This window comes from Berghia stephanieae, chromosome 7, assembly GCF_034508935.2.
Source record: "Berghia stephanieae isolate SIO BIC M18660-M18661 chromosome 7, UCSD_Bste_1.3, whole genome shotgun sequence".
In the NCBI taxonomy this organism is placed as follows: domain Eukaryota; kingdom Metazoa; phylum Mollusca; class Gastropoda; order Nudibranchia; family Aeolidiidae; genus Berghia; species Berghia stephanieae.
In genome coordinates, this window is record NC_088366.1 from 41,008,504 (window position 1) to 41,034,937 (window position 26,434).

Genomic DNA, 26,434 nt, shown 5'->3' on the forward strand with positions numbered 1-26,434 from the left:
TAAAATATCCAATGTTCTACCTCTTGGCCAACAGTTAGTATGCATTTGGCTCAGAAGAACATTGCCATCCGGAAGTAAAACTGGCCAACACACAAAACTGTGTGTAACCTTGAAGGTTTATAGTCGACTATAAACGTTCACGGATACACACAGTTTTGTGTGTTGGTCCGTTATACTTCCGAATGGCAAACTTATGAGCTTCTTAGCCAAGCGCGTACTATCTATAGAGAACCAACACAGAAAACTATGTGTAAGCTTAAACGTTTATAATATGATCGAGAAAATCGTGTGATATCTAGTCACCCATCTGGCAGTATAAAAACAATAACAATAATCGGATAGAAAGGGCGATTTCATTCACGTTATTGTTTATAAACAACCAACCATGTTTGTCCGCATGGGGTTCCTGAAAAATCTACTGGTTAAGTATAATGATTTATTCGGAGCTTTACATAAATTAGCTTACAGAACATAATATAAACTAGAGATGTATGGATACAGGCTATGTAATAAAATAGAGTAAGCTTTCAAGTAGATGAGATCAGTCATTTTAACCTGTTAACTGCCGTGCTCAAGAAAGACGCATATTTTAAAATTTGGCCAGAAAATTCGTCCTTCAAATATCAATTCAAAAATTTCAAAAGCTCGGAAAGGTTTTTGATCAAGCAGCAAACTGTCATAATAAAGTAAACTCAAGACTATTTCGACAATGTAACTGGCAACAAAATGTGCAATTTTAAATATAATTTATGGGCAAAAGAGGCAAACTAAAACAATGTTCTAAATTTTATCTTTTTATTTTTTAACGATCAATTTTATTTCTCTCTCCCCCCCCCCCCCCTTCAAGTTTTTGAGCATCTTTGCCTTGGTTATCGTCACGATCGTCAATATTTCATACGGGACTCCAATATTCCTCGTAGCCTTACTACCCTTGGCATGCTTGTACATTGCTGTTCAGGTAAACTGGAAGACGTCATAGTGTAACTAAGTTCGGTCAATCAAAAGTTGCATACGCGAAAAAAATTTCTTCATAGGGCGATAAGACCCCAATTTGTCAAAAGCTTCAAACACGTGACTTCTTGTTAAAGTCTCGGTCAAAAGACTTTTGACAATAAGTGTGGGATCATCTTAATCTGTTGATGTATGACGTCAGTAATATTTCTCTGGCCAATTTTAAAAGTTTTACAGCAACAAAAGGCTACCAGAACATGTGGGCCATCTTCACAGACAACACCTTGTTTTCATTTTGATCAGAAAACTTTTATCTCTTATCATATTAATGAAGTGCAAAGCATTTAAATGTGTCAGAAAGGTTTTATTTCTGCCAATCCTAAAATTCAGCATGCAGATTACAGTTGTTCCCCGCCCCCTTTTTTTCAACTTCCCAAAAAGTTTAAAATCCAAGATTTCAAAGAAGTGTCAGGATTGAGAATTTTTGCCAAATTGGAGTCATCTAAATTGATCCTGGTATGATTATTTTGCCACTACTTGCACTAATGTTTGTATTTTAATGAAGACTGTCACATTTGCAGCCAAAAGCTATACTTACATATTTGGAGATATTATGATTTCAAAGAAATTACAGTAGTTATAATTACATATTAAAAATTCGGCATGGCTTGATTAACTCAGCGTACAGTTGCCCGCTTGTCACAAAGTCACTGGATGTTGAATGGGGTTAGAAATCAGACAGATTACAACACTCTGATCCCGGCGTTGTGTCCTTGGGTGAAGCACTCCACAATACCCCACACGACACGGGTGTGAATGAGTAGGCACTGATGAATGTTATAGGAGTGCAAGTAATATAATTAAGCTTAACGTTTGATTCGTATTGTATGGAAAAGAAATACGGTTCCATACATCCTGTTGGGGGAATGAACGAAGCATTGTAAAGCGCATTGGGTGTGGTGAAAACCGAGGAAGAGCTTAATATATATTTTTTCTGTTTTCCTGTTCACAACCGTTCCTTCATAATATCTTCCATTCAGACCCTATATATCCCCACATGCCGACAACTCCGACGAATGGAATCAGTGACCAGGTCACCAATCTACACTCATTTCTCTGAAACTCTTAATGGATCAGACTCCATACGGGCATATGGCTGTCAGAATAGATTCATAGACGAGTCTGTGGAAAAAGTGGACCAGAATCTGAAGTTTTTCTTTGCCAGTATTTCGGCATATTGGTATGCAGAATAGTCTTAAAATTGAATTGTAATATACATTTAGGAACGTTTTTACAGATAATTTTGTGCATGGATATATCATGATAAATATTCTGGAATTTTACTAAGCTACTCAGGCATTCATTTTTTCCTCCCATGGTGGGTAGAGAGGCACTTGCCGTGTCTTCTATCTCCTCTGTTTTTCAACTTTTTTTCTGTCATTGACTTGGAATGTGATTACTTGGAAGTGAGAGTATATGCGATATAAAACAATTATAAAGATATGATAGAGAGAGAGAGAGAGAGAGAGAGAGAGAGAGAGAGAGAGAGAGAGAGAGAGAGAGAGAGAGAGAGAGAGAGAGAGAGAGAAAGAGAGATAATTTTTTTTTCTTCATCCCCAGTTGGCTGACTGTATGGCTAAATTTTCTTGGCAGCATGGTTATTTTCTCAGCCGCCATCTTTGCTGTGGCAGCAACTGACATTGAACCAAGTGTGGTAGGCCTGTCTGTGGCCTACGCCTCATCGGTAAGTAGTGACTGGACAACTCTCAGAGAGCTAGCATTATAGATGTAAAAAGCCAAAAATAGTTTGGTAGTAAATTTTCAATAAAACCATGTACACCTTAGTAGAGACGACAAAGTTGAGTTTATTAAAATGATAAAGAAAATCCATCACTACATGTATTGACCAGATATTTCTAAACATAAACATGAATAATGATTTATGATACTAGGATTTACTCAAGGCTATAAATGCCGTACTCTGAAAGTATGGGGCTAGGATTCTTGGAACTCTTGCATTTAGATTTCCAATGGGTCACCAACCGTGGTGCGACCATAGATGTCAAAGTTTGAGATATCAAATGCAAGATTTCCAAGAATCCTTTTTATCAAACTCCTCCGATAAGCTTGCTGTTTTGATTAATTGGTGTTATTTGTCTTTTTGGCCGTCTGTTGGGCATCGGCCTTAATCGAGGCATGATGATTTGATGTTAGAAATTATTAACAGTGTGTTGATAAAATATGACAGCTTTAATTATACGTTTAGTAGAATCCTATTTTTCCCAGACTTGAAAGATTTATTCTAAAAGTATTTATTTCGTTTTGGTCTGGAAACTTTCACTTCATAATCAATTCATTAAAAATAACCTCATACTTTTTTAAAATTCTGAAATCCGAGACTAAAACGTTATAAAGTAAATTGTCTGGGAATGGCATTGTCTTCCTATTATGGTTTTGATTCCATAGTTTGATATAAATTACCCGCCTCCTATTATTTCCCAATCAGATGACAGAGTCATTGGAAGAATTGGTGAACGGACTCAGTGAGACAGAGACCAACATTGTGTCTGTAGAGAGAATTAAGGAATACTCATTTACTGACCAAGAGGTAAACATAGTCTTCCTTTATAGTTGTCCTTGGTTTCTTTGTCCTGGTTATCATAATTTTAGCTATCATTCTTAATAACATCCACATTCAGAATTATCATAATCACAATCATGGGCATTAGCATCATCGTCATCATAATCATCATACAATCATGGTCTTAGATTGATTTGTAATCTTGTAACTGAGCAACACTGGGCAACATTTCAAATTTCAAATGATGAAGACGATTGTTACGTTTGCCTTTTAGACGTGGTTTATCAGATGTGGTTTAGATTATCTGTCTGTTCAGCAGATCTAACTTTTTAAAAAGCTATGTTTTGTTACGTTGAATGACGTCAGCCACTGAGTTTTCAGTGAATCTAGTTGTGCCATGATGTTAAATTTAATGCAATCTGCTGTTACTCAGATGCCGTGAAATATTGTCGACAAATAGACGGACAGTTGATTAGATATAATGTGCTATAAATATTTCACGACTTGTTTTGTCCATTAGGCAGAGTGGTCGTTGCCTGATGCCAAACCCAGACCAGAATGGCCGGATGAAGGAAATATCATCTTTGATGATTACCAGACGAGGTACAGACCTGGACTTGATCTGGTGCTCAATGATGTCTCTTGCACTATCGAAGGCGGCGAAAAAGTGAGATCTCTCTCTCTCTCTCTCTCTCTCTCTTTCTCTCTCTCTCTCTCTCTCTCTCTCTCTCTCTCTCTCTCTCTCTATTTCCCTCTCTCTCTCTCTCTCTCTCTCTCTCTATTCCCTCTCTCTCTCTCTCTCTCTCTCTCTCTCTCTCTCTCTCTCTCTCTCTCTATATATATTATATATTATATATATATAAATATATATATATATATATATTATATATATTCTCTAGCTATCTTTCTGCCTATCTGGTATATATCTATTGTCTATCAATCTTTCTATTTACCTATCTATCTACTATATATCTATATCTGTCTGTCTATTTTTATCTATTTATTTCCATCCATCTATCTTTCTATCAGTGAATTTTTCCCAGGTAATTTTTACGCTGACATATGCTTTATAGCCAGCAGGAAAGCGCAAAATTAACGCTTGTTGCGTAAACATGAGGTGAGAAAGATGCAATAGAAATAATAATATTTAAGCTCCTCAAGCACCCAAAAAGATAAACTCACCAAGTTGCCAAATATTTATCTATCTAAATCTGTCAAATTTTCTTGTGTTGTTGTGTGTGCATGTGTGCACGCACATATCTCGCTCTCCCTCTGTGTGTATGTGTGTATGTTGTGCATGTGTAATAATGCCATTGAGTCAATTAGTGGATAGGAACGATGACGTGCAGATCAACTGGCTTGTTTGAACTGAATAAGATGAGTAGAGTTGGTGTTTTTAGACATATTGTCTCATCCACCATGTGAAAAATGGTTCCATTACGGAATGAGCACAATGTGGGAAAACCTTTAAAAGTAAAAAAACAACAACAAAAAAAAACAAAAACAAACAAACAAAAAACAAAAACAAACAGAATTGTGAAATTTTAGTTTTGTTTTCCCTTTTATCTTTTACAACTTTATTTTTTATCAGTTGAAGAGACCATACGGTCTGATTCAAATAAAAGCAGGTTTATAATTAAATCATTCTTTTAGATAACTAGTTTCTGTTGTCATTGCCACTATCTGAAGGGGTGCGGGGGACTAAATATTAAGAAATGACTTGTATTTGTATGTTTCAGATTGGTATAGTTGGTCGCACAGGGGCTGGTAAGTCATCCATGACGGTTGCCTTGTTCAGGATCATCGAGGCCGCTGGTGGTAAAATTGTTATCGATGGACAAGACGTGTCCAAGATGGGTCTGCATGACCTCAGGAGTGAATTGACCATTTTGCCACAGGTAAAGGGATACCTGTTTTCTGAAGTGAATGGAATGGAATGAAATGGAAACATAATATAATTAGGATGTTATACTCGTGAAATGGAGAGAGAGAGAGAGAGAGAGAGAGAGAGAGAGAGAGAGAGAGAGAGAAAGAGAGAGAGAGAGAGAGAGTTTTATGAAAAGGTTTCCCAAACTTTGGAGATCTGGAGAATTCTACCCACAAGCAAGAGGGCTAATTTCAATATTGTTGGACACCTCTTTTACTGACCCCTTTGTCCAGCCTGTATGGATTCTTGTTCAGTCTTGTAGAGAGTGCCTATAATCCATCCATCCAACCGTTTTATCAGTATATCCTTCCATCCATTTCATCCTTCCTCCCGACTGTCTCTTCCATTTGTCCATTGTTGTCGGCACTTCCTGTGTCCTTCTTACACTGTTTCTTACCAACACAAGATGTATCAATTCATCCCTCGATCCAGCCATCCAACCATCCATCTATCTATCTATCTATCTGTCGGTCAGTCTATCCATCATTTCTGTTTGTTTATCAATCAAGTTATCAGTTAGATTTTATTTGCCTCAAAAAGATAATAGCCTTTATTAAGCGACAGTCTTTAACCCATATACGGTGATTTTAGGGGTTTTCTTCACCATATAACATTGTTGAATTATCGAGTGCTTCGCCCACCATTTTCGTCCGTCCTGTCTTGTAAATATTTTTTTCAGTCAAAATCATATTTTACAATAACAAACACATCGACAGGTTTCCAGCACAAGTCCATGGTCCACCGTCAACTCTATATTTAGGCCATGAAAGTTTCATTGAAACTAGAAGATATTGAATAAAAGAAAAACAAAAGCAAAAACAACAACAAAAAGAAAAAAAAAAAGAAAAACGAAACAAACAAAACAGAAAGTTTGTTTTGATGAATCAGATTATTTCAGCCAGTTACAATGCCAGCAGAATAACTTTTGTCTCCACTATACTTTCTAATCGGTTGTTTTTAGTTTATATATATATATATATATATATATATATTTTTTGTTTTCTTTGTTTGTTTGGGTTTTTTTTGGTTGTTCTTTGAAGCGAATCAAATCCACTTCGAGTCTCCATTCACTCGCAACTGGCGAGCAGATTAGATTCGGATTTTATTTTTTTAGTCTAGTTTTTACTCAGAAAAAGGTGTACTCTCGACGATCTGTACTAACACAGGCGTATTTTCCTTCCGAAAAGAAGCTCTCTCAATCTAAAAATAGCTGCTAAATTGACGACGCTATGATGTATCCTTGTAACTAATCTCAGACTAAGCTGGAAGTCCGGCCTCAGCAAATGACTAAAGCTTGGCAAAAATTAGTCCGAATGTTCCGTAATTGTAGTCTGGAACTTGCTTGGTCAGCTCACATAAAATCCGATTTTTTTCAAGTCCTTGACCAAGTCAGAGACTAAGCGCTGGTCCGCCTTCATGAAAACGGGCCCAGGGGCGTACTGGCTCTGGATGACTAGTATTTTATATGATCTTATTCTATCATTTGGGTAAATTATTCTGAAGAGGATCCCAATGCGTTGAACCAAGGGGAGGAGGGAAGAGAATACTTAGAATCCTACATGGTATCAAAGCCATTTTGTAAGAGATGAGAACCAGATGTAGTGGTCTAATAAAGATTAGTGGACCAGTGTTACTTAGTACTTCAGTTCAAATCATGTCACTGCCATACAGTACTCGCTGGATGCTAGCATGCTCTGCAATACGACACGCTGGAGCCGGGTGACCGAATATATTGGTTACCTCCCTAGCATCGGATTTCGGCACGATTTCTTTGCTTCTCCCGGGAGCGTGCTAGAACCAGCGAGTATTTTATTTATTTATGATTCCAATTAATTGCCCCGACAGAGTCCCAAACACCTATTTGCAATACTTTCTAGGCAGTTTTGAATATCAAGATGCAACTTACGATGAAACAAATTTTAATAGTATTTATTCTACCTCTTCTCATAAACGTAATGTGTAATGACAGTAAATTTAAACAAACAATTCGTGATGTCAAATTGTCAATCCAATACTTTAATCAAACATCTTTTTAAAAATGTCTTTCATTCAGCCTATTGAAATCAAAATAGTCTGAGAGCCATAACAGAAGGATTCTTGCGTCTTTGATGTTTCGCTTTTCTCCAATCACATCCTCACAAACTCGAGCAATGAATAAAGGCACCTGTGAAATCCCACAATGAAAGACTGCAATAAGGAAGAAAAGTCATAACGTCAAACCGTCTACTCTTTTGGTTCTTAAATCCTTGGGAGTGTGTGTGTAACCAGTCCTTCTGAGTACTAATAATGAATAGTTGACATAAAGGTGGCATCACTATTTCAATAGCAGGATATAAAGGCAGATTTTTAGGATTACGAGATGTAAAAGACGACGATCATGGAGGCTCTTTATTGACGATCGGCATTTATTTAGACTAGAATTTTTTTTTAATTCTAACAGTGAACTGCCGTAGCATTGTACACAAAAGAGCTGAATTCTGTGCACTCATTGACAAACATGAACCAGACATTGTCTGTGGACAAGAGTCGTGGCTAAATGACAATATTAAGTCATGTGAAATCTTCCCAAAGAAAACGAGGTATTCCGAAATGACAGAAAACTACCTAGAGAAAAAGCAGAAGATGAAGGAAGTGGAAATGAAGATGATGAGACTAGGCGACCGGGAGGTGGAGTATTCATACTCGTTGATAGAGAGCTCACAGGTTGTGAGCAAAGTTCAAAACTGACTGTGAAATAATTTGGGTAAGCGTTAAAATCCAAGGCCATAAAAACATCCTTGTTGGATCGTTCTACATGCCCCATCAAAACGAAACTGACATCGTTGAACTGCAAAAATCGCTTGAAATTATCAACTCAGAAAAAACTCCAAACCAAATGATTCTAACATGAGACTTTAACTGTCCTGATATAAACTGGGACGGTTCAAAAACGTTATCTGTCTGTCCATTACGTGCAATACAACAAAGCCTCATCGACATTACAGCAGGAGCGCACCTCACACAAATTAACGAAGAATGCACACGCGGTGACAATATTTTAGATCTTGTTTTCGTATCCAATCCATCACTGATCCTCCATTCAACAACATCACAACCAGGAATATCAGATCATGCCTGCGTTGTTACTGAAACTACACTAAACCCCAATCATATGAACCAACCCCCCAAAACACGATACCTTTTCAAAAAGGCCAATTGGGCCTCAATACGAAAACGAATCGAGGAACTGTCATCAGAGATCACAGAACAGCACAAAAGCGGTATGGATGTAAATGAAATGTGGAGCCATTTTCAATCCTGCCTACTCAGTGCAATCAAGGGGTCAATTCCCCAGAAAGTACATAAAAATACAAGAACGCCGCCGTGGATGAACAGGAAAATACGAGCACTATTAAGACCCAAAGCAAAAGCATTCAAGCGGGCTAAACTGAGCGGAACCTGGGATACATACAAATCGTTGCAGCGTCAAAGTAGGCGTGAAATAAGGCAAGCAGAATAGACTCACATTAACAATGTTATAGAAAAAGGACTTGAAACAAACAATACAAAGCCATTTTGGAAATACATAAAAAGCAAGAAAAACGATTCCATTGGTGTAGCCCCATTGAAAGAAAATGAAACCCTGACCATTGAGGGGAAGGATAAAGCAACGATTCTCTTGGATCAATTTAAATATGTCTTTACCTCCCATGATCCACACGATACAACCACCCCACCGACATCACAGAGGTGTGACCAATCTTTTACTAATATCAACATAAACATCTCAGGAGTTGAAAAGTTGCTGAAAAACGTCGACCCATCTAAGGCGTCAGGTCCAGATAACATCCCCAACACAGTACTAAAGGAGTCTGCTGAGATTTTGGCCCCCTCATTATGCATAATTGTCCAAAAATCGGTCGCCACCGGGATGCTCCCTAATGGCTGGCTGAAGGCAAACATCGCACCTGTATTAAAAAGGGCAACAAAAATAAAGCAGAGAACTACCGTCCAATCTCACTGATGTCTGTAATATCCAAACTATTAGAGCATATAATCTGTAAGAACTTGATGAAACACCTTGAGAACAATGACATACTAACTGACCTGAACCACGGGTTTCGCAAAGGATACTCATGTGAAAGCCAACTCCTAATAACTGTAAATGACCTGTTGAGACTCCAGAATGCCAACACTCAGGCAGACATCGGTATCCTCAACTTTTCCAAAGCATTTTATACTGTGCCCCACCAAAAACTCATGCAGAAACTAGAAAATTATGGAATTCGTGGCTCTCTACACACATGGCTTTGTAATTTCCTCACAAAACATACCATGAAAGTAGGCCTAGACGGCACGTCATCGGATGAATGTCCAGTCATATCAGGAGTACCACAGGGAACGGTGCTAGGACCCATACTATTTCTTTGGTTCATCAATGACCTACCTCTACGAGTAAAATCTCAGATTAGGTTATTCGCCGATGACTGTCTAATATACCGACCAATAAAATCTGCAAATGATCAAAAATTGCTACAAGAGGACTTGAATAGTCTCGAACAGTGGGCTAATGATTGGGGAATGAAATGTAAGCAAACAAATGCTAAATCCTCAGCACAGCTAAAAAGTACAATGAGACCTACAAGTTAAACAACACCGTTCTGAAACAAGTCGACGATAACCCATACCTCGGCATCACCTTCTCAAAGGACTTGAAATGGGGGAAACACATTAACAAATTAACCCAAAAGGCAAGCTGCACCCTCGCGTTTCTCCGCCGAAATCTTAGCCACGCCCCAACGTCATGCAAACAAAACGCCTATCTCGCACTTGTGACATCACAATTGGAATACGGAGCAGTTGCTTGGGACCCCTACCTGAAAGAGGATATTCAAAAACTTGAGAGAGTCCAGAGACAAGGTGCCCGGTTCATAACTGGAAATTATAAGAGCAGAACCCCAAGATGCATGACAAAAATGTTAGAAAACCTCATCAGGTCTGTCATTCATGTTCAAGATTATAACAGATCAAATACCATCAACAAAGGCAGACTCCTTTTTCACGCCACGACCAAACAATAGAAAAATCCGAGCACTCACTTTTGCCAACCACATAACCGAAAACCCCATTGAGAGATACGCCACAAACAATTCGAACTGCTTCAAAATCCCACAGACAAGAACACAAAACTACAGAAATTCTTTCTTCATTAGAACTATCTCGGAGTGGAATGGGCTGGATGAACTGGTCATCATGGCACCACACCTAAATGATTTCAAGGCCCGACTGACCCATTGGTTTCTTCAGCGCCAACCATACAGATACAGAAAATAAGATGCCATCACTCTGAATATTAATTACACGGGTATGTGTTCAGTCTTACATTTCCAATGAAATTGGAACCAGTTTTTTTGACATCATACTTTACTTCCCTATTGATTTGTATTTATAAATAGAAGGAGCGAAATCGACGTCTCTCAGCTCTTTGTTATTGTTTTTTGACAGTCATTTTGGTGAGTAGTTGTCACTGAATTATATCAATCAGACTATAAATGTTCAAGGTTACTCAGTCTTGTGTGTTGTTCGTTTTATCCGGTTGGCGGATGTTGTGAGTATTTTACCCAAACGCATCAACATAATTCTCTACTTTCCAATCCAGGAACCCGTGATATTTTGTGGCACTATAAGAATGAACCTTGACCCCTTCGACAAGTACACAGAACCACAATTGTGGGACGCTCTAGACCATTCCTACCTGAGGGAATTTGTGGAAGGTCTTCCTGAGCGGCTAGACTATGAGTGTGGGGAGGAGGGATCAAACCTGAGTGTCGGCCAGCGCCAGTTGTTGTGCCTAGCACGTACCCTGCTCCGCAAGACAAGGATATTGGTTCTGGACGAGGCCACGGCGGCTGTCGATATGGAAACGGACGACCTTATACAGAAAACCATCAGGAGAGAGTTCAAAGACTGTACAATTCTTACCATTGCTCATCGACTCAACACCATAATAGATTATGACAGGTAAGTAAAGTCGACGCCATCACCATCATCAACAATATCATCATCGTCTTTTTCATTACCATCACATTTTAATATTTGACTTTATACATTATTTACCATTCACTACTACAATCAGTAGTGGCTAGAGATAAAAACCAGCGTTGCTTATTGTGATTGGTTTTATTTGTAAAGCATTAGACTATTCACCACATCTGGGTTGGTGAGTGGAATATCACGTAAGTTTATGACAGGTCTGAATTTCTACCCTGGGAATATCCACAAAAGCTACGTCATATATATTAATCTTGAAACCTATAACCATCCAATCAAAACTCGCAGACACGATGTAATTTTTTATCCAGTACACCTACCCAAGACTGGATTTAACTCTCTTCACTGGACAATGAAATAAGCAAAACCGAACATTAATTTGAACAAAAATATATGTACACTCCAGCACGGTTTCCTCGAACTCCTCGGGACATGAAAAAAAAAAAGTTCGAGGAAGCCGTCGTCCATGAAACTGTCTTGCCAAAACATCTTGAGAGAGAGAGAGAGAGAGAGAGAGAGAGAGAGAGAGAGAGAGAGAGAGAGGGGGGGGGGGGGGTTATGTGGTCTTCAACAAGCTGCCTTTCCATACCTGATCTGCGGTTGACACCTATGCTATTCCATTCATCCCTTGTAACAGACTCTAAAACAAATCTCCGCTTGAGGATGAATAAAGGGAACTTTATTGCCTATGTTGAGGGATATATACACAATATGTTACAAGACGTTGGTGTGTCTGTGTGGTGCGGGGGGGGGGGGGGGTGTTTTACTGTATCACAACATTCATTTACTGTCGTAGCCAAGTACTGGCAAATCATGGCGCGTGGTATTCAAATTAGAAAGAAATGGGCAAGTGATAAGAATGAGCAGAGAGTTGTTGGTTATGCGAAACGGCAATGGAGTATGGATCTGGGTGTATATCATACTACTGTAACCATACACATGCAGTGTAGATAGATACACAAATACGTAACCGTCAATGTCACAGTCGCATTAGTGGTCCAAACAACAGGTCGCATTAAAAAATAATCCTTCAATTAATCTAATTTTTATAAGCTGATTGTGTGAAATTAGTTCGAGGAAGGAATGGAATAATAACAAAAAATAATAAGGAAAAATTTCGGGACATTCGAATCAGTTCGAGGAAACCGTGCAGGAGTCTAAACCAAAATTGTTTCGAAATTTAAATGTTCCCTCTATTTAATTGTTAAGCAACTCCCAGCTCATTTTTATGCAACCGTTATAGACTTTTAACATAGAAATGTGGAAACATTTTTAAAAAAAATGATAAGCATATCTTTTGCATCTTAGGTGAATCGCAACACTTCTCTAAATCTTTGATTTCTTTTTCAGATGTCTAGATATCTTACTTTTCTTTTTATTTCATGGAGCATGGAGAGAGGCAATACTGATAACTCAGTACTAAATAGCTAGTAATACCATACTAATGCATTACTTATGTACGAATAACACCTCAAATTTCTTGAAATTCGATTCCAATTCCAGTATACATTGTGTTATAATCTCTACCAACAGGGTGATGGTTCTGGACAAAGGGGAGATCAAGGAGTTTAACTCCCCATCTACCCTTCTGGCAGACGACACCACCATTTTTTATAGTATGGCCAAAGAGGCGAGACTGGTGTGATAATCTACTGACAACGACAGGATGAACAAGGAATATTTCAAATCACTCTATGACTGGATCAGCCCCCCCCCCCCCTTCTTTTTGTACAGAAATAGAGAGAGAGGGGGGGGGGAAGAGAGAGAGAAAGAGAGAGAGAGAGAGAGAGAGAGAGAGAGAGAGAGAGAGAGAGATGTGATGAGAAAGATAGAGGAGTGGGAAGAGAAAAAGAATAGGGTTATATAAATAATTAGAAATGTACGCAGATGAATAATAATAATAATAATAATATAATAATAATAATAATAATAATAATAATAATAATAATAATAATAATAATAATGATAATAATAATGATAATAATAATAATAATAATAATAATAATAATAATAATAATAATAATAATAATAATAATAATAATAATATAATAATGATAATAATAATGATAATAATAATATAATAATAATAATAATAATAATAATAATAATAATAATAATAATAATAATAATAATAATAATAATAATAATGATAGTAATAATAATAATATATAATAATAATAATAATAATAATAATAATAATAATAAACAATAATAATGTTGTTATTGGTGTTATTATTTTTATATTATCATCATCATCATTATTATTACTATTATTATTATTATTATTATTATTATTATTATTATTATTATTATTATTATTATTATTATTATTATTATTATTATTATTATTATTATTACACGATTTTAAAAAATGAATAAAATCTAGTTTTTAACAACAACAAAAACTATTGCTAATTTTCAAGATTTGGTTTTTGGTTTGTTAATGGAATTAAATTTGATATTATTTTGAAACCTCAGGATGACGCTGTTTCCTTGGAAAAAGATTGCAATGACTTCGCCCGTGGGGTTAAAAAGAAAAATGGTCTTTAATTACTCGTAATGTTTTTATGTGGTTTTTTTTTCAATGTCAGATAACGCCTATCTATGTTTCATTAATTGCTATTTACAATGTGGCCTTTCTAAAAATGTATTTTAATTGTACCATTGGTTCTCTATTGAAAGATTGAATGGCCAATCTCTTTTTCCATTCACTTTATGTGACACCCATCAACATCATTGTGGTCAATTAAAAAAAAAAAAAGGGGGGGGGGGGGAGGTCAGGAAAAAAAACTCGACTTCACCAGGGATCGATATTTGGCCTTAAGAGTGTGAAGTGAGTGCTCTCCCAACGAGACAATCTACTTCACATGGTATAATCAGAATTAAGACTAGACATCACTGTTGTTAGCCATGCATTGATATTACACTTCCTTTGCATTCCAAGTATATCAAACAACGACAAAACATGTTTCTCAGCGGGTGGTTGGATGGGAGCATCACCCTTGAATCATATACCTATGATGATCGCATGGGTGTACGATCCGATAGTGATGTCGTTTCTTCTTCTCTTTACTAGCCTATCCTGCTTCTTTGGTTTGTGATTGTATTTTTGACAGGGGATATTTTTTTCTGTAAATCTTCTGCCTGTTTGTTCTTGGTTATTTATAATTTAGCTTATGATATCTTTAGGTTATGATTTTGATTGACATTTGTACTATTTTTGTTAGATTGCTTGTTTTTTTTTTGTTTCAGCCGTCTCTCATATAACCTCAATTGTGTTGGAAGAGACCTAAAGCAACAAACAAACAAACAAAAACATGTTTCTCGTGTTGGCTCCTTAGTTCTTACTTCACAGATAAGGGCGATTTCCAAATTCTTTAATTTAAAACTTAAGATTTTTAAAAAATATGTGTAAGCAATATAAGTTTGTATGGAGTAGAAACTATTTAATTAGTATAAAAAGGGGTGTTTAGTAAAATTACACAGCATTTTTTGAAGCCAGTGACTTTTATAGTTTGGAACAAGTGTCTTTTTTCATCAGTTCCAGGTTTAAGACTTTGGATTTATCGTAATACCTACGTCGCTATAATATGGCTAATCTGGCCAATATGGTAAGGTTGTTTTGTCAATGAGAGGCATTATAACCTTTTGTAATTTATGAGATCAACTCTAGAAGGACTTTATTTCTATATATATGTTCTCGCCTTATTTACTTTCTTGCATTACCAACAAATTAGTTTGAATCTTTTGGCTTCGTCAGGCGGCAACACTCGTTCTTGTGGATATTTTGTTTTGTTTTTCCAGATGTCTGATATAGTGTTCATTTGAATTGGGCGTATGTGTTTAAATTTATATATAAATATGTGTACAAATGTATTTGCAAGTTGTGCAAGGGGGAGGGGAGGTGAGAGATTATAGTTGTACGGTGTTATTGGGTGGGTAGTAAATTCATAATCGTGGATGTTTTTTTTTACTGAGTGTTAAATATTTCTTTCTATCTCTTTCGTTTGATTCATGCATAGCAATTTCCCGAGAATGAATATATTATGTATATGTATGTATGTATATATATATATATATATATATATATATATATATATATATATATATATAGAGAGAGAGAGGAGAGAGAGAAGAGAGAGAGAGAGAGAGAGAGAGAGAGAGAGAGTGGGAAAAAAACAGCACCAAAGAGAAGAGAGAGAGAGAGAGAGAGAGAGAGAGAGAGAGAGAGAGAGAGAGAGAGAGAGAGAGAGAGAGAGAGCGAGGGATGAAGAGAGAAAGAAAGAAATAAAGAAATTGAGAGAGGGACAGTGAAAGAAAGAGAGTGAGAAAGAAAGGAAGGGAGAGAGAGAGAGAGAGAGAGAGAGAGAGAGAGAGAGAGAGAGAGAGAGAGAGAGAGAGAGAGAGAGATTCCTTATTTTTTCATCAATTGGTATAAACTACACAGTAAGTAATGCTATAAACTTTAAAAAGTATTTTGTTGATAAGCATTAAATCGAGACGTACACGCGTAGACTTTGTTCATTTGGACCTGGTGATTTCAAATACAGTATGTATTTATTTTAAGACCGGAGTGATATTTTTGAGATTGATGGCCGAAAAAGTTTGCTTTCTGACTAAAAAAAGATCAAAGGAAAGCCGCCTTCCGGTGGCAAGCCAAGAAAATATTTAACATGTCAAATATTTTGCTGTCTCCTACCAAAGTGACATTTCTGACGGCAGCATTCAAACATTAACGTTCTACCTGCCGGTAGATCATTAGGTGTGTAGGAGGTATTAGTTTGAGATCGCCTAAAAAAATCGCACTAACATGTTTGATTGTTAAGGGTTTTACGGTGCGCATGTTTAAGTTATTTCAGTGGCAGTTAAAAAAGAATATGGGATTGTCACCTTATATATTAGTTTAATAAATTGAGATAGGCCATACCTCTGGCCTTTGGTCCGAACTTGTGTGTGTATATTTAAAAGATAGTATTTAATTTAAATCACAGTTGGGCGTTAAAAATTCGAACACCATGTGGCAAAAATGAATTACGGTGACGTGTTGTCTTTGTTTTTATAGATATAAGGCGACGGCTCCTCATGGAGAACTTAATATATTTGCGAAGGGGGTGATCGCCATCCTTCATAACTTTCTCCATTTTACATAGACAAACTCTCTTGAACAGTTCTTCCACATTGGAAATTGGGTGAGTATAACTCCTTGCTTTGTCAATTGTCCGATCAATTTTCTTAATGTTGCAAATACTGGCATTTCCACACCATGCTGTAATACAAAAAATAATAACGGTCTCCAAAACGGATCTATAAAAAAGGGTGCATAACGTTTTGTCTATGTCAAATTCTGAATGTTTCCGAATAAAATACATTCTTCTGTTCAATTGTGTTATATTTTTACCATTATTTTTAATATGTCTATCCAACAATGAATTAACTTTTCATAACTTAAAAGGAACTAAGAACACCAAGAGGAACACACTCAAATGTTTAGAGAATACATAAATAAAAATACATAACAGAGAGATAATTTCCATCTCCCAAAACTATAACCATACATTTGACTGTTTCCCTTCCAGTCAAGGACTCCGGTCAGGGCTAGGACAAAACTAAGCAATCCCATTCCAAGACAAAGACAGAAAGCAACTCGGAAAACGGGGATAGAAGACACAGCATGACCTCCTGCCCACCAATGGAGGTCAAAGCCCCCACCAATGACTCTGGTGAAGGCCAGGACAAAACCAAGTAGTCTCATTCCAAGAAAAAGACAGAAGGCAACTCAGAAAACAGGTGGAGGATAAATTATGACACAGCAAATGACCTCCTGTCCATCATGGGGGGTCAATAGACCCTGCCCAGATGGAACTGATTTAACATCCTTAAGCACTTTGTTTCACGAATGGGTCTTTATACTTTGTCAGAATATATTATGTTCTTTCTTTATACGTACCTGGATCAAACATAAGTTCTGATATAATCGGTATACAAATACTGGAGTGGACCCGTTTTATATTTATACCCATGGGTAGGCCTGTACTTCACCAGCGAAACATCATTGACATAGTCATACTTCTTCATCCACCGGTCTCCTGGAAAATGCGAGACCTGACTCATATATTATCCCTCAATGTCGATAGCCAGAATATGGCAAAAAATGAACTTTTGTCAAAGCTACTGGTCGCCCATAGGGTCGATATTCTCCGATAACAGGAGACCTACCTTTTCTCAGGCGCGCAATCTTCTCGATTCCAGATCCCAGGCTATACGGTAGGTACTTTGGTAAAAAATTCAAATTGGATTGAGCTCAATGAAACCTATATTATTTTAAAGTGCTTTTCAACACGATTCTAATGATACCAAAATTGTGAAAATCAGATAAACAGAAAAAAAGTTATGTTAGTTTAAAGGCTGAAAAATGGTCTTCTATTTGCCTTTGTTATTTACTGACGGACTTTGTGACCTGAAAATTGTTGCATTTCCGGTAGTAACCACCATTTGGATTTCAAAACTGGTCTAAAATGGCCGCTAAGATTTGAGTAAGGATTTTACTGGAACGAATTTCATGGATGCGGTATACAACTTTGCCCTGAATTTAATTTTATAAAAAAGTTAAGATGTTAAATAAACGTGCCAGCATGAAATTTTGATTTACCAAGTTCTAATCTTTTAATTATCCAAAGCTAAATTATACCCTATTTTATCCATAATCAAAAGTTATACTGTACTAAATTGTCATTGATTTTAAAATAAACTACACCAAACGATAGAGTAATTTCTCCTGAAGAAAATAAGACATCAATCATTAAAATCCATCCATAAACAAAAAATCTATGGAACTTTTTCTGAGACCCATCACTCAAAAGTCCAAAAAATCGGGTCACAACCACTAGGCCATTTATCGGCTCCCTGCTGGAGGGCCAAATGGACGTTTACCAAAGTACCTATATACGGTAGTCCTACCAGAGGACACTTCGAGGCTCAAAGGGGGCATTAGCCTAGCGTGTACGCTAAAGAGCCATCGAAGGTAAGGGTCATAGAGCGACCGATGCGGCCGCATAATTTGCCACTTACCGCAATGCGGCCGCATAATTCACCTTTTACCGCATAATTATGCAAAATATTGTTTTTAGCGTGAATTTATGACCATTGTATGAAGAAAAATGAAACCGAAAAAGTCCGACGATGTTCCCAAATACGTGACAGTGACTTCCCTTTAACTTTAAAGGGAGGCTATTCCAATTCCAAGTGTACGATTTGATTTGTCTTCTTGAGATCTAATCAAAACAAAGCGCCAAGCGATCACTGCCTTTCTCTCGCTAACCGGCTAAACATTGCTATGATAGATATGCAGTGAAACACTGGTGATCCGAAATGGAAGGGACTATTGACTATGTTTTTGTTTTTTTTGTTGTTATTTTTTTTTTTGGGGGGGGGGGGGGGGGGGGGTTGGGGTGTTTAATAGCAAAACATAGATGCTAAATTTCTTCTTGGGTTAACCAATTTCGGTTTAACAGTCTTTCACTGTAGATTGTTTAAGTCAGGAGATCCTACAAATACATTTGTATTAGCGGCGGGCATTCGGAACATTTTCATGTTCCTGGTGGCGTTGTTCCTGGTACGGAACCTGTTCCTGGTGCGATTGTTCCGGTCGAAGAGAGTTTCGTATCAGTCGTGTCCTAAGTAGTACGGTGCATAGATGACACGGGTACGACGTTCGTACTCGTGTTTGTGGTACCAACCACAGACAGACGAGAGGTTGCGTACTCGTGTTTATGGTACCAACCACAGACAGACGAGAGGTTCAGACTGGAGGGAGGGACGTAGGCTGGTTTGCGCGCTCTCTCTCTCTCTCTCTCTCTCTCTCTCTCTCTCTCTCTCTCTCTCTCTCTCTCTCTCTCTCTCTACACACACACACACACACACACACACACAGTAACAGTAACATGACCAGGAATTTGTTCCTGGTTGAGCTATGTTCCTGGTGTTACTGTTCTCGATAACCAAAACCCGTGCGGCACTAATTTGTATGTAGTATTGGTACCACCAATACACACCTGGATGGAGTGAGGTTCTAGTGGAGTGCCACATTTTTGGCAGTCCATTTCTGATGAAGTGCCCGCTTTGGCCTCTTGTGCCAAGTGGTACATATACACCACGATCAACAGCGCTGATGCTGAGCACAGCTTTTCTGTTTACAATCTGATATTGTCAGACAGGCGCAGAAGTCTTAGCACAACGTCTCTGCGACATCTAGCTTTTCTGTGCTACAACAAAAAATTAAGTTTTGAATTTGCGTTGTAGTTCTTTAATTTTGAATTGGTTAAATGTAAATAAAGCAATGGAAAAATTTAGACGGCGATTTATTACTTTTTTCTTGTTTTGCATAATTTGTAATTTCCCTTGCATTATTTGCCTTTTTCCTCCGCATAATTTGCAATTTCCCCCGCATAATTTTGGATATTTTTTTGCATATTTCCGGGGGGCCAGATAGAGAGTGCAACGGGCAGCAATGGGGCGAATCGAATTTCCGCAGAATTAGGTGGACTGTGTTTGCATATCTACAAACCACCTAGAGCGACTTGGACTACACCACCGGTACCGGTGGTTAGCCATCCTTCCATCTGTCTGGGAGACTTTAATAGCTACCACCACGAATGGGGCTACCGAGACTGCAACGAGGCAGGAAGACAACTCCGCTCATGGATGGACTGTAACGAGATACACCTAGTGTATGATCCAACTCCTACAGCCAAGGGTAACCGCCATAAGAAGGAGTATACTCCAGACCTCACCTTGGTTACGAAATGCGTGAACGGTGAACCGCTGCAGGTGAAGCGAACAGTCCTCGGGGACTTTCCGCACAGCCCGGTTCTTGTCACAGCATGGGTGACAATACAGAGGGTGCAGTCTCTCCCACTTTGCAGATGGAACTTCAGGAAGGCTAACTGGGAGGAATTCCTATATCGAGCAGGTTTGCCCTGCCATTCCTCCCAAGTCCGAGAATATAACCAGATTTAACAGGCTAAGAGCGCTCAACGCTCTATTCCACGGGGCAAACGGAAATTCTACACCCCTTGCTGGACGGAAGAGTAGGAAAAGCTGTACAAAGATTACCAGCAGACCCAGTCCCAGGACGTAGCCGATAGACTATTTCAGTCTCTGGCAGAAGGAAGGAAGCAACGGTGGCAGGAGACCGTGGAAAGTCTTGACTTTACACACTCTAGCCCGTAAACTGAACGTCCTCGTGGGGACCAGCCACTCCCATATGAGCCGCATCCAAAATACTTAGGGGTGACGCTGGACCGCAGCCTTACCTATCAGGTGCATCTCGAAGGAGTTGCCCTGAAGATAGAGAAACACAAGTCTTCTGAGGAAGCTGGCGGGATCGACTTGGGGCGCTAACCAAGCTCTCATGAGAACATCCGCCCTGGCACTATGCTATTCCACCGCAGAGTATTCTGTCATCTGAATTTTTTGCGGCCGCAAATATCAGGACAATCCGCAAATTTTGGCAAATTTCCCAAAATTGGCAAATCGCGTGACAAATTTTTTGGAAAAAAAAAGAAGCGAAAACAAAATAACGAAAAAAAAAGTGCGAAACTTGAGAAATGTTTCAGCTTTGCCTGGGCCCAAACCAAGGGAAGCTACTCTACGGATAATGATCCTTTAAAATCTTTGTAACAACGCTATTCATAATGTAGCCTCCTTAAATGTAATAAATTGTCTTTTATATTTTTTTTTTCTGTATCGCGTGTTAATTTTTTACTGAAATGCTTAGTTCTCCTCGGCAAATTTTTCGGCGAATTTTGGTCTTTTTGGCAAATTTTGGGGTTTTTTTTGGGCAAATTTTAGGTCCCAATTTGGCAAAAAAATGCAGATGACAGAGTATTGTGCTCCAGTGTGGGGTAGAAGCAGAAACGTTGAGAAGGTCGATGTAAAACTTCGCAAGTCAATGCACATATGTAGTGTCAGGAACACTGGCAACAACGCCTAGAGAATGGGGCCCGATAACGGTAGCAATTCAGCCCCCCGATGTCCGGAGGGAGACGATTACGGTAAACTGGCTAAGTAAGATCCGGGAGAGAGGGGATGGGGATACCTATCTGAAGCGCATTATGGACGGCGCCCCCGTTTCGAGCCGAAATAAGTCCCGGCAACCCTTGCAGCTTCCCTGACTACGGACAGAGATGCATAATCGAGATGGAAGTCACTTTGGACGAATTCAATCCCTCGTGGGGGATGGGACGTACACTCCTCTAAGCTTGGTGAGAAGTTTCCAGGCATTGATACCAGTAAGAGGAGACTGGGTGGCTGCGAATCAGCTTCGGACGATGAGCTGCCTAACAGAAAGTGCGCTTCATCAGTGGGGACTTTCCACCTGTCCTACATGTACCCGATGTGGACAAAAACGGTGTGTTGTGACGATGCTACCAGGCGGAATTGCGACGGTGCACGAATGCGGACCGGACTTTGCTGATTGGGACGATCGTCATAACATAGTAGTGTGAGAACCATAAGAGGCTGCTGCTGTCGTTCTACTACAGAGTACTCGGATACAACGGGTATAGTGGGACTAGCAAAAAAAAAATAAATAAATAAATAAAAAAACAAACCCCGCTGTAGCCGATTCCCGTTGTTGTATCCATGCATATGGAATTTGAAAGGAAGCAATGCTGAGGGAAATAAAAAACAAAAGATACCCACCCATTTTTTAAATAAATCAGACGACGTGACTGTGACTTCCATTCCTGTGTTAAGGCAAATAATTTTCAACAACGTACACATGTATCTCATTTAACCATAATACTATAAAAATAGCGACGTATTTCCACGGCTTCACTATACTCGAAATGCTTCATCTGTTTCTCCAGCAGCCATTGGAAGTGGAAGAAACATTTTATTTCATGCAATGAATGTGAGCAAATATGCCTCTACTTTGTACAAGCACTCTTTCCGAAATGATCATGGGACATGTTTTCCCTAGATCTGCTGTGCCACATCCTGGCCTTGCTGGCTGAAGAGGATGAGGACTTTTGAAATGTTCCCTAATGATCGTTAAGGTGCTTCAACTGGGCACAATGTTAGTTCTGTCTTTTTAGACTTTGAGCAGAAAATATCAGCAATTTCAATTTCCAAGTAATACATCAGTAAAACCTCTACGTGGTATCATCTGCATTCGCATTCAATTTCCAGTCAGATGTTGCATTTTAAAACATTATTGATACAATCAAGGTGTCAACATCAACCTGGTTGTATTTGTTTGTTTTTAGGGGTTTCACGGCGCTAGCGACACATTTAGCTCATATCAGCGCCAGTAAAAAGAAGAAAATGGAATAATCAAAATATTCTTGATTTACAATCAAAGCACCCAAGAAAAAGTAAGAATTGGTTCAAATAGGAAACAGATGTAGATTCCAAGAGCATAACATCAATGTATTTAGTTTGAGGTCACCTTAATGTCTCATCCAGACACCAGCACAGGATCTCACAAAGAGGAACACACTCAAATGATTATGTTTTTAAGGGTTTTACGGCGCTTGCAACACATTACGGTCATATCAGCGCCAGGAAAAAGGAAGAAAATGGGATAGTAAAAAGTTCTAGAATTACAATAATGCATCCAAGAAAAGGGAAGACAAAGGGGAATTAGTTCAAATAAGAAACATGTGTAGATTCCAAAAGCACTCTATCAAAGTACTTAGTTTGAGATCACTAAAAGTCTCATCCAGACACAAGCACAGGTCCCTGCTAAGAGGAACACACTCAAATGTTTTACAAATCATAATATATAATATAAAGAAAGCATAATACAGTGCATAACAGACAGATGATTTACAATGAAAAAAATATCATCTCCCAAAACTAACTATACATTCGACTGTCTCCCTCTCAGCCAGGACCAGGACAAAACCAAGTAATCTCATTCCAAAACAAAGACAGAAAGCATGTTGGAAAACAGATATAAGGGGATAGAAGACACAGTAGGTACCCCCCTGCCCACTATGGGAGGTTAGGAACCCCACCCAGACTCAAATGATTACAGAATACAAAACTAACAGTAGGTACATAACAAAATGATGGTTTACAAGGTAAGAGAATATCATCTCCCAAAATTATAACCATACATTTGACTGTTTCCCTCCCAGTCAAGAACTCATCAGGGCTGGGACAAAACGAAGTAATCCCTTTCCAAGACAAAGTCAGAAAGCAACTCAGAAAACAGATAGGGACAGAGGGCACAGGGTGACCCCCTGCCCATCATGGGAGGTCGCCCTGTTTAACATGATCTGATGACCAGCTTATTCTTGAGCATTGTTTTGTAGTTCGCTGAAAAGTATTCCTTTGTTTTGTTTTTAAGGGTTGTAACACATTTAGGTCATATCAACGCCAGTAAAAAGGAAGCAGTAAAAAGTTCTAGAATTACAATTAAAGCATCCAAGAATAAGGGATACAAAGGGAAATTGGTTCAAATAGAGAACAGATGTATATTCAAAGAGCACACTATCAGTGTACTTAGTTTGAGATCACTAAATGACACAAGCACAGGGTCCCGCCAAGAGGAAAATACTCAACTGTTTACTTGGAAAACAGATATGGGGATAGAAATAGAAGACAGTATGTACCTCCCTGCCCTTGCTTCCTTTCTTAACGGGAATACTCTTTGGTTTTAAAGAATCACTGCTAACCTGAAATTCTACATTGAATTCCTTTACATTGCATGATGATCTTATACTCATGCTTCTTAAAACCTACATGGTTTCAGTATTTTCCAAACACAAAATATTTACCAAATTTCAACCAATATTCTGATGATATTAGCATATAGTGTCAATCATGATAAAATGTTCAAACATGCTTTAGTACTTGATTGCGTTTGATTTGGGTTTACAGAGCGATCTTTTTAATTCAAATTCATATAGGGTAACAGCTCTGCACTTCTAGGTATCCAAAAGAAAGTAAGGGAAAAAGGGCTAATTCAAACAGGATCATAAGTAATAGTACTGTCTATGCAAAAAGCAATCAATCTCTGGGTGGTTTGCCATCATTTAAAAGTTGTACCCCGACACTAGCAAAGGACCATGCCAAGAGAGGCTGAAAATGTACATCATTATTGATTAAATTGATATACGCCCAGTATATATAGAGAAATTATTTTCAAGAAAAAAATCGCCTCTCAGATAGAGAGATTAATCCATCTAACTGTAGCCCTTCTAGCAAAAGACTCTAAACAGGACCCAGGCAAAGTCATGTGGTCTCATATCAAAAAGACACTGAGCCACATGAAAAACAAAATTTATATCAGAATAAGGGAATGAAGAGATTATGGACTAGTTTAGAAACAACTGGCCTATGCAGCCAATATCATTTGATGGTATATTGCTATTTAACAAAGTTAATGAAAAAAAGATGGCCTTCTTTTCTATTAAAAACAGTAAGCAAAAGAAAAAAGATCTAAACAAAGACACACACAAAAAAAGTTACAGTACAAATAATTTTTAAACCAAAAATGCAACAATCAAGAAGTTAATGGTATTGTAATGGGGTTTAACCATTTATTCACAAAATACCCAAATCAGGAACGAAAAATTTTATAAAATTCATAATAAGAAAATAGTTTACTCTTGAGTAACAGTACACAAAAGTAGTCCTCCACAGTTGCAAGGTCAATGGAACAAGTTAAAAACGGTTTCTGAAGCGTTATCTGGACAGCCTGCTATCCTTCTGATAAGAAGCTATTAATCAATTAATCGCAAAGTAGACAAAGTACTTTCTGTGAATTAAAGACATCCAGCTACACAACAGCTAAATGGACAGAAGAAACCGCAAAATGCCTTTGCTAAGGGTAAATTGTTAAGGTGTCTGATAGCTGACTCAAACGATCTAATCTAGGTCATGTCTTGTGGCACCATAACATCTGGCACACAACATAGGACAAGATAATCACAATTTCATAGCAGCTGCAAGAGTGGAAATAGCTGTATAAAGGACATTTCAAATCTAGGCTATATTTTGGCAAGAGGTTCCTTTATACAGACTTACTGGGTTCTTAACAAATATCAAATGCCTACCTCAAGGCATCATGACAAATAAAAGTGATTTACAACTCTGAATTAAAAATGAATAAAGTGAAACCAGGAAAAAATAATGTTCTAATACTCTTCAACAGTCGTAATGTCACTTCCTTCCTTATGACGCATGGTAACTTAGTAACACTGGCTCTAAACTATCGGAACAATGGACTGCCGTTTGAAATATTTCCCCGGCGAGCATAAAAGCGTATCCAGAGGGAAAAAAACATAAATTTGATCATGTTTTGACTTTTACACATTCTGATCACAAGGCATATGAAAAGCTCTAGCCAGCATGAAGAATAAAGAGTAATGATTTTCTTTGTTTAGCACCAAGATGGCCGCCGTTGCCGGGCGGCGTGATATCAAACTACTGAATCCAATTGGATTCAATAGTCTGATGTCACGCGCCCGGCAACGGCGGCCATCTTGGTTCTAAACAAAGAAAATCATTACTTTTTATTCTTCATGCTGGCTAGAACTTTTCATATGCCTTGTGATCTGAATGTGTAAAAGTCAACACATGATCAAATTGATGGGGTTTTTTACCTCTGGATACGCGTTTAAGCTCGCCGGGGAAATATTTCATACGGCGTCAGCCATTGTTCCGATAGTTTAGAGCCAGCGTTACTAAGTTACCATACGTCATTAGGAAGGAAGTGACAGTACGACTGTTGAAGACTATTATGACCAGACAATAATAGGATTCTGTTGAATTAGTGCTTTTCCTGCATAAGAGATGTGATTTATCAATGAAATTTTAGGAAAATAACGCAGGAAAGTCAAAAACCATGTATGTAACCTGCTATTTCATTGCAGCTATGAGGTTTTGTGGTATGACACTCGCTTTCAGGTCAGAGGGTCCTGGATTCGAGCTCG

At 38.1% G+C, this 26,434-nt stretch overlaps 1 protein-coding gene across 7 annotated transcripts in view; it reads left to right on the top strand.

Moving 5' to 3' along the window:
* The window catches only part of LOC144977237 (ATP-binding cassette sub-family C member 3-like), a 70,789-nt gene extending 57,271 nt beyond the window's left edge, over positions 1 to 13,518 (top strand). For 6 of the 7 annotated variants that reach the window (XM_078922246.1, XM_078922245.1, XM_078922249.1 and 3 more), the window contains 8 exons: positions 848 to 958; positions 1,992 to 2,191; positions 2,572 to 2,695; positions 3,458 to 3,559; positions 4,053 to 4,199; positions 5,272 to 5,430; positions 11,098 to 11,459; positions 13,023 to 13,381. In XM_078922246.1, coding sequence (XP_078778372.1) covers positions 848 to 958; positions 1,992 to 2,191; positions 2,572 to 2,695; positions 3,458 to 3,559; positions 4,053 to 4,199; positions 5,272 to 5,430; positions 11,098 to 11,459; positions 13,023 to 13,134 — 1,317 coding nt within the window. In that variant the 3' untranslated portion in view covers positions 13,135 to 13,381. Of the gene's footprint in view, positions 1 to 847; positions 959 to 1,991; positions 2,192 to 2,571; positions 2,696 to 3,457; positions 3,560 to 4,052; positions 4,200 to 5,271; positions 5,431 to 11,097; positions 11,460 to 13,022 lie in introns of all 7 variants that reach the window. The other variant, XM_078922250.1, reaches the window with a different exon arrangement.
* The last annotated feature ends 12,916 nt before the right edge of the window (positions 13,519 to 26,434 follow it).